At 48.2% G+C, this 12,478-nt stretch overlaps 1 protein-coding gene across 1 annotated transcript in view; it reads left to right on the plus strand.

Annotated features, from left to right (window-relative positions):
- Positions 1-12,478, plus strand: part of DDX27 (DEAD-box helicase 27) — a 1,027,557-nt gene that overhangs the window by 293,620 nt on the left and 721,459 nt on the right. Inside the window, exon 6 of the mRNA XM_069651193.1 lies at positions 1,835-1,921. Coding sequence (XP_069507294.1) covers positions 1,835-1,921 — 87 coding nt within the window. The remainder of the gene's footprint in view (positions 1-1,834; positions 1,922-12,478) is intronic.

Consider the following 12,478-nt stretch of genomic DNA (forward strand, 5'->3'; position numbering starts at 1 on the left):
AAGTTGGAAAACAACCAGGGTAAAGGAGTCATTCCACCCAGGGTTATGGGAAGTTGGAAAAGAGCCAGACGGAAAGGAGTCATTGCCTCTCTCATCCTGAAAAGCCTAAAAGGCCACGGGAAGGGAAACATTCCCCCACCACTTGTTGAACTGTCCATAAAGTATGAGAAAGACCAGGGCAAGGGGCATATTCCCCTATCACCTGTTGAGTTGTCACAGTAAGTCCAAGAAGAGCCAGAGGGGAGGGAGCCATCCTCTCTGGTATTGTGAATATAATAAGTCATTTGAAGAGACTTTCTTTTCTGTGCCCATCATTGACGGAGGAATCCTCTGAGAGCTGTTTGTTATATGCGATTTTCAGAATACTTCTCACCTCTAGGAGGTGTACACAAAGCTACAGTCAAGAAGAAGGGAGTTATTCTTCTTGACTAAGAAGTTCCTTCTTTTTCCTTAGTTAAGAGTGTAAGGGACGGTAATAGGTTTTGACACAGGAGGTGGACTATTTGCTTTAGTCCTTAGTATTTACTTGAGGCAGGGAAACCCCCTCTTAGTGTTAGGGACAGTAAGGGGTTTCCTCTCTTACTTTAACCCAAATAAAGTCTATAACCTCTACAATGCCACATGTGTCAGTCTCATCCTTACACGTTCTAAAATCTATTTTTAACTCACCCATTCACCTACTATTCCACCTGTCCCCTCGCTCTTCTGAGCTACCTTCCCTTCTCACTATTTCTCGCCTTCCTTTTGATGTATGCTTGTCTTTCCATTTCTTTTGCTGTCTCTACAAACCTCTTCACTCTCGCTCCCCACAATCTCTCATCCTTACTTTCATTCTACTCTCCTTCCCGCATTCATTGCCGTTTCTCTTTCTCGATTTCCCAAACCTACCTTGTGCCTCTCCCAGTTTCAAACCTTTTCTTTTGTAGCGCCCAAACTCTGGAATACCCTTCATCCCTCCGCTCCTCTCCTTCCTATCACGTTTTCCGAATTTAACTTCTCCTCTACCCTTTCTAATCTCAAACATCTGTGATTCTAATTTACTGCATTTGAATTGTACCAGTTTACTACTATTGCACAGCCCTTTGGCGAAAGTGCTATATCACATAAATTCAAATACTGGCTATAGCTGATCTAAGATGTAGGTCAATACATCTGGAGGGGGCAAGGTTGGCTACCCCATATCTTTAAAAAAAATAAAAAAAAAATATGATGTTACTTAGCAGTTCTACCATACAGACCCCAACCCGGCCATCTCCTTGAAAGTCCAGTGAATAAAATAAGACTGTTTTGGAACCCTTTATCACTGGCTCCCTATGTTACTGTCCTGAAGTACTTTGAGCTGAATGTATCCTGTCCTGAGCAAAGTTAACAAAATATTTACCTGAGTGTGACCCCGGTCCTTCCCTACTTGCATCAGTGGCACACAAGTATTTACTCTGGTACTGTATGGTATGATGTTCCTGGACTAGCATGGATTTGTATGGAGAGGGATGCAGGTTTGACTTTTTTGTTGCCTTCTCGTACAGGTGAAATTTCGTAAAGTATGTCAGTAAATTAAAGTCTTTACCACTTTTAATTGAAGTATTTATTTCCATACTTCTTTTGTATAGAAAGTTATTTAGAACAGGACTGATACTTGGTGTATTTACATTTAAATTAAATAAATGTAATCATTAAAGTTTTAACCCCTCAAGTGCTAAGGGTGTGTATTTTGTATGTTGGTCCTGAATTTCCATTGGAAATCATTGTAGACTCTGCCCACTCACTCGGATAATTCAAATGGTGAGGCAATCTAACTTTTATTCTCAACACCTATGTTTTTTGATTTCTATAGGTAACGGAAGGATTTTTTGAAGACGCTTCTAGGTTTGATGACAAGCTCTCATTCCAGGACATGAATCTTTCTCGCCCTTTGCTGAAGGTATGGATTAGATTGTTGTGCATGTGCACTCTAACCTGCTCTCTGATGTGCTGTTTGAGTTATTACCATGTTCAACCTATAGGTTTGTTGGGAGGATTTTCCTTGGGCACTGATTCAAGGGCCCGGGTGAATCCGCCACACTTGCTTCACAGGGTTTCTTTTAATTATACAAGGCACTCCAAGAGGTAGGGTGGCAGAGCAGGTCAGGCCCATCTTTTAAGAGGACAACAATGCGCTTGAAAGGTACAGCAAGCCCTTCAATGGACACAAAATAAAAGATAGTTTACACAAAATATTCTTAGATAATATATATCCGTCAAAAGTCAAACTTTGTAAGCTAAGTTAAGGAACAGTAGTTAATCTCAAATTGTTGTTGCCCATTCTGGAAAGGCATCCTAGATAATGGAACACATTCTTAAACAGTTTGTGAAGGTTTTTCCTATCTTTTCTGAAAGGTATGGAAATGGCAGGCCAATGGAAGTCAATGTGAAGTCAATGCGAACATGTGCACTCTCCACTAGCCATTGGTTCACTCTTGGAGTAAGAAATAATAATGTACTTTGTGAATACATAGAACCAAGGTGGTGAGTGGCTTTTCTATGGCTTGCTAGGACAGTTTTTCTAAAATCCAACTAAGGGCTTCATAAAACTATGAGGCAGTACAAAACTACACTCTTGGTACAAGGCTGTACCACCCGAGAACATATGGTTGCGTAGACGGAGCAGCCAGGCTCATTTTAGGAGGGAGAGGGGGCTATAGCTTGGTACAAAGAAATTGTATCATACATATGGTCCAAAGAAACACTATCTATTGTAAAAATAAAGGGTTTATTTAAATACAAGTAGGCCAAGGTAAATCTTGGGGAAGGGAAGTAGTCACATTCATATAAACACTATTATAAAAACCAACTCAATACTTGTGGTATACAAACCAAAGTATAACCTTTATTAAGAATAGCAGTCAGCAAGTTGAGTCAAACCTATAACACATTCAGCTATTCTTGGGGAGTACAACCACAGTAGTTTGACTTTTAGAATACCTTAAGTAATTAAAGAGCAGAAAACCCTATTGGTCAGAACATAGTGTTATTTGGTTACAGAATCACTTAAGTCTATCTTGCCACATAGGTAACTCTTCTTTCCAGAATGGATACAGTTACACATCAATGTTACTGTTTAGAACATAGTTCATAGGGAGTAACTTAACTTGTATATTACCAACTTGTATATTTCCTAGAGGCCTAAAGCTTCTCAAGGATAAGTATACACACAGTGAAACTATTTTAGAAGTGCCCTAGAGCACTTTGGGGAATGCATAACCCAATAATACAGTTTAAGAAGAGTAGCAGCTATTCAAGGTCAGTATAACCTATTGGTGTTGAAACTATTACACAATTTCTAGGCATAGGAATAGACAGTTTAACCAATGATACTTTTCAGAAGTGTGTTATACAATTCTAAGGTAAGTAATGACTCTTGGTATACTTTAAAGAAGGTAATTCAGCAATTCATAGGTACGTATTAGCTACTAGACTGTTTTAGAAATGCTCAAGGCAGATCGGGTAAAGCAAAACCCAATGGTAAACTTTTAGAAGAACAGTTATTCAAGGTAGGTAACCGCTATTGGTAAGCTTTTATGCTCATTCGGTTAAGAATAATAAAACCGTAACAAGACCATACTTTTAAGAACAGTGAAACAATATTCAAATAAGTAAAGCAACTTATATACTTTCTAAAGGAGGATCCAGCAACTTAAATGTAAGTAATAACTTTTGTGACACTTTTAACTTATTCTATTTCAGAGATACAGTTACAACACAAACTCATTTACAAGTAAGTACTTTTTACACTTGTTATAGTTTTCAAAACAGAAGCCTTATCTTTTATAGTCCTTCCCTTGTCTATAGCATGAGTTTTCTCAGAAGCAGAAGAGGGACCCTCGTGGTCTGGAAGCCAACTGTAGGCAGGTCAAGATAAGGTTCAGATGCAGGAAAGTCCAGTGGATATCTTCTTCAACAAGTAGTTTTAGAGTTTAAGTGTTCAAGGACTTAACAGAAGGCTCCCTATGTGCGTTTCAGCATTAGCCCTGGGTGAATGGTATGGGTGTTAGATAAGATTTGGTGCAGTCACACTGTGTGAGACTGCACAAGACTGCTGCTTGGTGTTCGGTAACCCACCTTTTGGTAAAGGTCTGTACTACACAAGTTGGTAGTGTGACTGAGCAGCCAGGCCTCAAGAGGGGTACATGTGAGCTGTAGAGCTGTACAGTGGAAATCTTTCACTAGTTTTAGTTGAGCATTCTTTAAAAAGGCAATTGTTTGGAACAGTCGAGCAAACTTTGGAATCACTCTTCACAATCAATAAAGTTGGTGAGTAAACTTTGGTTATGCTAATACATTTCTCCTACACCCTGAAGTGACTTCAATAACCAGGATAGTATTGAATTTATCAGAAACACCAATATACTTTTTAGTTCTCCAGCATGGGGTCTGGCATGGATTGACATGCTCATGGAAATTCCCTGTCGTCAGGCCGGTAAGCCTCGGTAAAAGAAAAAACAGTTTCACTTTCACTTACAAGCTGTATTTCTCCTCTAAACCAATCACTGCACTCTGGGTCATAATGTGCCCAGCCAATTACTGTCCTCTCCTTAAGCCCCTCCTCTGGCAGCCATCTTCCGATTTTTACTGCACGTTCATGTGTTGGGAGTCCTCGAGTTTTGCTCTGTGAGCTATTCTACAGTTTTTCACTTTTTCTACGGAAAGTTATATTTCTGTCAAAAAGAGCCCATGTGCTCTTCTCTCCATCTGCTGACAAAGCCCCTTAAGGGCACAGATCATCGCGTTTTCATCGAAGCTTCCCAAAAGGCCATCGGGCCTACTCCGCCCCTCCGACCATGACAGAGGAGAAGGAAGTTCCCTTTTCAAGAAATGCACCAGATGCAGACTGCTGAACATGTTTGTGGTGGACAAACCCCTTCAATGCCTCTACTGCCTTCACCCAGATCACAAAGGAGACTGCGAGATCTGTCTCGGCATTTTCAAGAGAACGATGAAGGATCAACACAGTAGACTGGCGACGTGGCTAAGTGCCAAAACCTCTTTCCCCCGTGGCCCAAATAGGGTATTGCCTCACCCAGGACCGGCCAGTCCGAAGAGCGGGCTTCGAAGTCCTTTGAGGGTGCTCCATCCGTGGGGGCCCAAAGTAAGTCCAAGCACTGCAAGTCTGTTTCCATCTGGGTCACTGCGCAAGCGGGTCCCTCGATGGGCAGGGCACGATCAACATCTCCATCTGCCTCCATCGATCGAGCTCCTCCTCAAAAAGGAAGTCGCCCAACCCGGCTAAGCTGCGGGAGAAACCCAAGAAGCCTAGTGTGGAGGAAAAGGCGGCTGACCTGCCCAAGAAGGCACAGGCGGCTCAGAAGAAATTGTCGACGATCGAGATGGTGGTGGCCGCTCTCTTGAACGCCAAAGGGGCTGACCGTGTGAAGGTAGCCCCTACTGTTCCCAGGGTGTTCCTGCCCCCGAGGTGGGAGGCCTCAACCGGGGCAGTGGCAAAGTCTGCTGTCACACCCAAGAAGAGGATGCCGCGAAGCCCGGCTGAGACTATTCAGGGTACAAAAAGTGGGTGGGGGGCAATGAAGTCCCAGGCCAGCCACAGGCTGTACCCCAAGACATGGATGTTTCGTCTACTTGTAGAACGCTGAAGGTGACAACAGCACGGGGTCTAGTGTTCCTACCACGTCTGCTCAGCCGAGAAATGTGTCACTGGACATCCTTTCGACCCTACACATGCTGATGTCTGAAATCAAGAGGAGTATGCCGCAGGCTCTGGCCCCTGCAACTCCAGAGCAGCCTCCGGCTAAAAAGAGGAAGCGCCACCCAATGCCCCCTGCATCAACCTCCACACCCACACCAGGTGCCCTCGACCCCGATGAATCTGGGGACAGAATCGGCCATGATGGATGACAATGACAACATAGTCACGGCGGGCGGGTTGCCGCAACCAAGGGTGTCCGGTGGGGTTGTTTTATCCCATGGTCACCAGAACTTCTGTGCTTTTCCAACTGACTGAAGAGACCAAGAAGGTGGGCTTACTATACCAGAAGTACAAGGCCAAGAGGAAGACCATCATGGCAGTGCCCCTCCTGGATGATGTGTGGGAGGAAGACGTAGCCCTCCTGACGAATCTTTGCTTGGCCCTGGCCAAGCGGGATAGGCTGGAGAAAAAGTGCTGGCTGCTGTAATCCGCAAGTGCCTACGGTCACAACCATCGCCGGACTTTGGTCTCGGCAGCTGCGAGGAAGAGGTCGAACCCCTCATCGTCCTCGCTCCTTCCGGACAGCGAGGTGAAGAAGGTGGACGCAACGGGGAGGAAGGTCATCTACTCCGGCATTGACCATCAAGGCAGCCAACTCATTGACAATCCTGGCCAGGTACGGCAGGGAACTGTGGCACAAGCTGGCCCCGATGCTGGAGTTCCTTCCTGACTACAAACTGGTGGAAGCAATCGCACTCCTCCAGGAAGGTGAAGTGGTGTCGGACTATGCCATCACGGTGGCCCTGGATATCACCTGCACAGGTTTCCGGCAGATGGGGAACAGTGTCCGCCTCCATCTTGAGGCTGGCTAAGGGCCACCAATTTCCGCCCAGAGGTCCAGACGAGGCTACTGGACATGCCCTTCATGGATAAACTCTTACTGAAGGCGGTTGAGTCCTTGCTGGCCATCAAGACTGATACGGATACAGCCCGTGCCCTGGGTACTCTCAGCGGAAAGTCAGGCAGATCAATGAAAGGTTTTGGTGCAGGCTCCACGTCGTTCCGTCGGCCCTCCTGGTCCACAACCCAGGAGGTATACAGAGGCTGTTCCAAGGCTTTTGGTGGTTGTGGTCAGTGCTGTGGTCGCCCCCAAGGTGGAATGCAGGCCCCGAACTGGACTGAACCAGCCAGGACGTCTGGCCGCCACCCATGCACCCCGATGGGAGGCCGGCTGACAGTATTAGTCAGCAAGTGGGAAAATATCTCCACCGAAAGATGGATGCTGGATGCTTTCGTCCACGGACATTCCCTGGAGTTTCAGCAAAAGTGTACGCGGATCTCACCTGTGACCCGGCAAGAGCAGCATATCCCTCAGTTCCTGCTGGAGGTACGGGCCATGCTAAAAAAAAGGGCGATGGAGCTAGTTCCAAGACGACTCCGGGGCTCCGCAGTCTACTCCAGATACTTCTTAGTGAAAAAGACCGGGGGCTGGAGGCCCATCCTAGACCTGCAGCATCTCAACAAGTGCCTCAAGTCCCAAAAATTCAGGATGATCATGTTGCAGCATGTGCTCAGCCAATTGGAGGAAAGAGACTTCTTGATGTCGCTGGATCTGGAGGACGCCTACTTCCAAGACCCCATTCACAGGAGGCATCGAATGTTCCTACACTTCGTGGTGGAAGGAAGATAATACTAGGTCAAGGCCCTCCCTTTCGGCCTAAGGTCAGCTCCCTAGGTGTTCACAAAGTGCCTGGCACCAGGGGCGGCCCATCTCTCTACGAGGGATACACGTGTACCCGTACCTCGACGACTGGCTCATCCGGGCCAATTCGAGAGAGGTAGACTACCATCCAGATGCTGGGATTCTCAGTCAATTATCCGAAGTCCTGCTTGACACAATCGCAGAACGCTCTGTTCCTAGGAGCCAGGCTCACCATGGTCTCCTGCCTAGCTCACCCTCGAAGATCGCGGCTGTTCTGGGCAAGGTGCAATGGCTTTTGTCACTGAAGACCGTGACTGAGGACCTCAAGTTGCTGGTCTGCATGTTGTGCATCTACCTTATCTGATTGTGCAGGTTGCGGATGCAGCCTCTTCAGGAGTTCCCCGACACTCGCTGGATACAATTGTCTGGAAGCTTTGTGGACAAGATCCTGCTCAACGAGGAATGAGGTGGTATGGTGTACACGCCAACATCTCCCAGGGTACAGGGTTTCAAATCTCCCCATTCCAGAAGACGATCACCATAAGATGCTCCCCAGGTGGGCTGGTGAGTCCACACCCGATGTCTGCACGCCAGAGGCCTGTGGCTGCCGGGGGAGAAGGATCTCCACATCAATATCCTAGAGCTGTGGCCAGTGTTCTGGGCCCCCAAGTCATTCCTTCCGTCCCTGAAGGGTACGGTGGTGAGGATCTTCACGGACAACACCACCATAATTTTCTACATCTGAGAGCGGGTGGGGTGGGGGTGGGGGGGCACCCGATCTCAAGTGTTCTCCAAAGAGGCGCAGAACTTGTGGTACTGGGCTGTCGGACAAGAGATGTTCCTCATCCCCTTTCACCTGGCGGAAGTCCAGAATACCATCGCAGACTCCCTCAGCAGGGAGTTGCGTTCCTGCCACGAGTGGGACCAGGTGGACTGCATCTTCATCCAGTGGGGCAGGCCCCAGATCGATCTGTTTGCGACAGCGGCAAACTCCAAATGCCAGAAATTTGCCAGCAGGTTCCACCAGCAGAGGAGCATGGGGGATGCATTCTCCTTTCCGTGGGAAGGCCTCTTTGTGTACACGTTTCCCCATTGCTGCTCATCCGTCAACTCGGACTGTGCTGATGCAGGACGATACTTGTCGCCCCAGCGTGGCCGAGGCAGATTTGGTACCCGGAACGTCTCAGCCGGTCCGCATCGCCTCCGATCAAGCTGCCAGTGGTCGCAGATCTGCTCACCAGAGAGGGAGGCGCAATCCTGCATTACGACCCAGGATCGCTGAACCTGAGGGCTTGCCTCCTGCAGCCCTTGAATTTGGAGTATACGAGTTGCTGGCGGACTGCAGGGAGGTGCTTGCCAAGGCCAGAGCGTCGTCATCTCTTAAATGCTACAGTCACAAGTGGAAGCATTTCGCTACATGGTGCCGGTCGTAGTAGATTTCCCCCTGTCCCCCTCTGAGGGTCAAGGCCCTGTAGATGCTTCCATATTAGTTGTCTTGGCCCAGGCAGGGCTGGCGCACGTCTCGATCGAGGTGCATTCGGCTGCTATCTTCCGCTACACCAGGTTTCCTGGAAGGCCTTCTGTTTGAGGAACTCCTTGACGAGACGGTGGGACCAAAGGACTGTTTCGATCTTTACTGCATGTGAAGGTTCGTGCCCTGGCGTGGGAACTAGACGTGGTGCTGACTATGCTCATGGGAGTCCCCTTCGAGCCTATGCATCGGGCCCGTCTCAAGTTTGTCTTGTGGAAAACGGTGTTACTTGTGCCCATCACCTCTGCTTGGAGGGTAGGTGAGATCCAGGCCCTATCCTGCAAACAGCCATTTCTGACTTTCCACCAGTCGAGCAGGGTGCTACGGACGCACCCCTCCTTCATGCCAAAGGTTCAGTCGGAATTCCCCCTCAACGAGCCTTTGGTGTTACCTGTGTTTTTTCTGAAACCTTTGTCACCAGCTGAAAGGGCACGCACGAAGAGTTTTCAAAAGATGTCTCAACTGTTTGTGAACTTTCATCCTGTGAACCAGGGGAAGGCCTTGTCCAAGGCTTCCCTTTTCAGGTGGCTCTCTGGCTGTATCGCTCACTCATCGGTTTGCCAACCGACTGCTGCCCGGCCGTTCAAGAGCCCATTCCACAAGAGCGATCGCTGCGACGATGGCGTTCCTGTCTGGTGTGCGCCTGCTGGACATCTGCAGGGCTGCTATGTGGAGGTCTATGCACACCTTCACATGGTTCTACTGCATCAACTGGTATTCCAGAGAAGTGTCCAGGGTTGGCCCAGCAGTGCGACGCAGCCTGTTCGCTTGAGGTGAGTCTGTTCCAGAGGTAAGAGTTTTGCTTCTGTTGAGGCTTGCCACCTCCCATGGTTGTGTAATGGGGTACTGCTATGTATTCTTTGTACATGAGCATGTGAATCCATGCTAGACCCCATGCTGGAGAAGGAACAAGTTACTTGGCTGTAACTATTGTTCTCCAGAATGGGGCTGGTATGGATTCACATGCAAACCCTCCCTCCTACTCATCTGTGGCTCTTCTTGGTCATACTGCCACTGTATGTGCTTACCAAATGTGAAGATGGCTGCCAGAGGAGGGGCTTAGGGAGAGTGCATTTATTGGCTGGGAGCAGTATTACCCAGAGTGCAGTGATTGGTTTAGAGGAGAAATACAGTTTGTAAGTGAAAGTTTTTTTCTTTTACCAACGCTTCCCAGCCTAGCGACACGGAATATTCATAAGCATGTGAATCCATGCTGGAGAACAATAGTTACAGGTAAGTAACTTGTTCCATTCTGGCTTTCAGGAAGGAAGGGTGAGGGGAAAAATAGAAAGGTTAGAACATACCTTCTTATACTGTGAAGACAGTTTGAATCCCCTAACGAAGTCTAATTAAGCCTTTCCCAGCAGTAAAGTTTTGAACAAATTACAACCTCTGACGGGAGAAGCAATGCCAAAGTCAATCGATTAGAAGGCTGCCTTTAGGGAGCTACGGCAGCCCAAGTCAATTGGACAAAGTCTATAGTTCTGATGAACTTCATGGATAGTCTTTCATAAAGTCAGCGAGTTCAGGAAAATTACAAAACACAAGCAGTTAAACCTGTGCAAGGGGAGTTGAAACTCAACTCTGAAAAGGTAAACCAAAGTAATTCTTAAGTGAGAAAACATGACTCAAGGCAATAATGTAAGTACCCTAAGCCCAAAAAAGTACCTCTGGTTTGAACAAAAGTTGTCAAGCTGGATTCCATCTTGCTTACAGCCAAGCAGACCCTTATTCCTGAGCATTAGTCATGGAGACAAGAGGTAGGACATCTGGCGGCCTCCTGCGGTAGTACTTGGGGAAGAACTTCGGCAGCTACGGGCTCTTTTACGTTCAGCAGCACTTCACGGTTTCAGCGCTTAGCAGACGGCACCAATGCAGATCACGGATACCGGTTGGACTTCCTTCACTCCTTTGGTCCTGCACTCTGGTGAGTGGACTCATATGGAGGTCCTGCTTCTGGAGGGTCCTTGGGAGGGTCCTGGAGCTTCTCGCTGAATTAGTTACTGCTGCGGACGTTTCACTCTACTACGGACACTTGACCCCTGACATTGGACTTCCAAAGCAACGGAGAGGCATAGCAAATCGGGGATACTGGTCCAGTGTAGTACGTCTCAGGGTTAGTTGATCCCACTAACCCAAGCGGAGAAGTTGTTCTGTCTGGAGCATCTCTGTCGGAGTTCAGCACAGCAGCAGCAGCGCTTCACCAGGCAATTCAAAGGTACAGGAGGTTGTAGCAAGCTTAGTTCACGGTTTCATCGTAGGGGGTTTCCCCCAGTGGTCGACTCTGCCTGTAGTCCCAAAACCCTCGCCGTTTAAGCCGGTTTCTTCCATTCATGCACAGCATAGGCTGTCAATCGCACAGCAGGGTGACTGTCCTGTAAGGACAGCCAGCCAGCCAATCGGGACTAGTTGCAGTCAGGCATTTCTTGCTTCTGAGGTCTTTCTTGGGTTTTACTCTGCACGCCAAACCAGGTTTGGTCCCTTAGTGCCTTTTGTCTTTGGGGGCTTCAGTGCTGAAACCCGCCTCTGGCTCCAGCGTGCCTGGCAGGGCAGAAAGCGAGGGAGGTTCCCGAAATCCCTGTGCTTAGTCTCCTTGGTTACAGGAATGCACCTAAAGGTGATTGGCTGGCTGGCTGTCCATGGAGGACAGCCACCCTGCTGTGAGTGACAGCTAGGCTGCAAAATAAATGGGAGAAACCTGCATGAAAGGCAAGATCTGGCAGACAGAAGGCAGAGTTGACCACTGGACGAAGGATCTGAAAAAGAAATTGAAAGAGAAGCTTGCTGCACCCTACTGGACCGTTGGTTTACCTGGTGAAGCCCTGCTTAAGTGCTGAAGCTCCAATTTTCTTATCGACTAGAGAAGCCCGGAACGGGTGACTTCTCCCCTTGGGTTGGTGGGACCAATCGACCCCAAGACGAACTTGCCTGCAAACCCTTTCTCTACTGACTGTACTTCCTTGCTGCTGCAGGAATGGAGTGCCAGGGGTCAGGAACACCAGAATCGAGTGCATCGTCTTTTAGCCATACCTTCAGGAAACTACAGAGGACTATCCCGAAGCAGGACGACCGAGTCTGACCCACCTCAAGAATGCTGGACCCTAGAAGCAAGGGAAGCCCATTAAGTGTCGGGAGAACTGCAGTGTTGCCATTCACCAGTAGCTGAAACCTCAAAGTGCCACTGATATGGAGTGAGTGCATTGCTGCCGCCGACCTTCAAACTGCAGTCCTCCCTCTTGTCACCTTGACTGAGGCCCTGAAACACAGGAACTGCAGGACTGCAACCAGAGGAGAAGCCATCTGGATCATAACTAGGGGTCTTGTTGCGTGTAGCTTGCCTGTTCTCACTGGAGACTTGCAGTAGCTGCCTTTTGCAGAGTTGCTTGCATCTTTGCTTTTCACAAGCCTCTCAGCTTGTGGCCCTACAGTGATCGTCCTACACACTCTCTACATAATATTGTGAATGACTTTTGTGCTATCTTCCAGAACTACCTCAGCTCCCCTAGACTTTGTTCAATTGACATTGGATGTCCTGGCCCCCTGCAGACTCGTCTGGCCCCCTGCA

This window comes from Ambystoma mexicanum, chromosome 3p (genome assembly GCF_040938575.1).
Source record: "Ambystoma mexicanum isolate Mex_15411 chromosome 3p, UKY_AmexF1_1, whole genome shotgun sequence".
NCBI lineage: Eukaryota > Metazoa > Chordata > Amphibia > Caudata > Ambystomatidae > Ambystoma > Ambystoma mexicanum.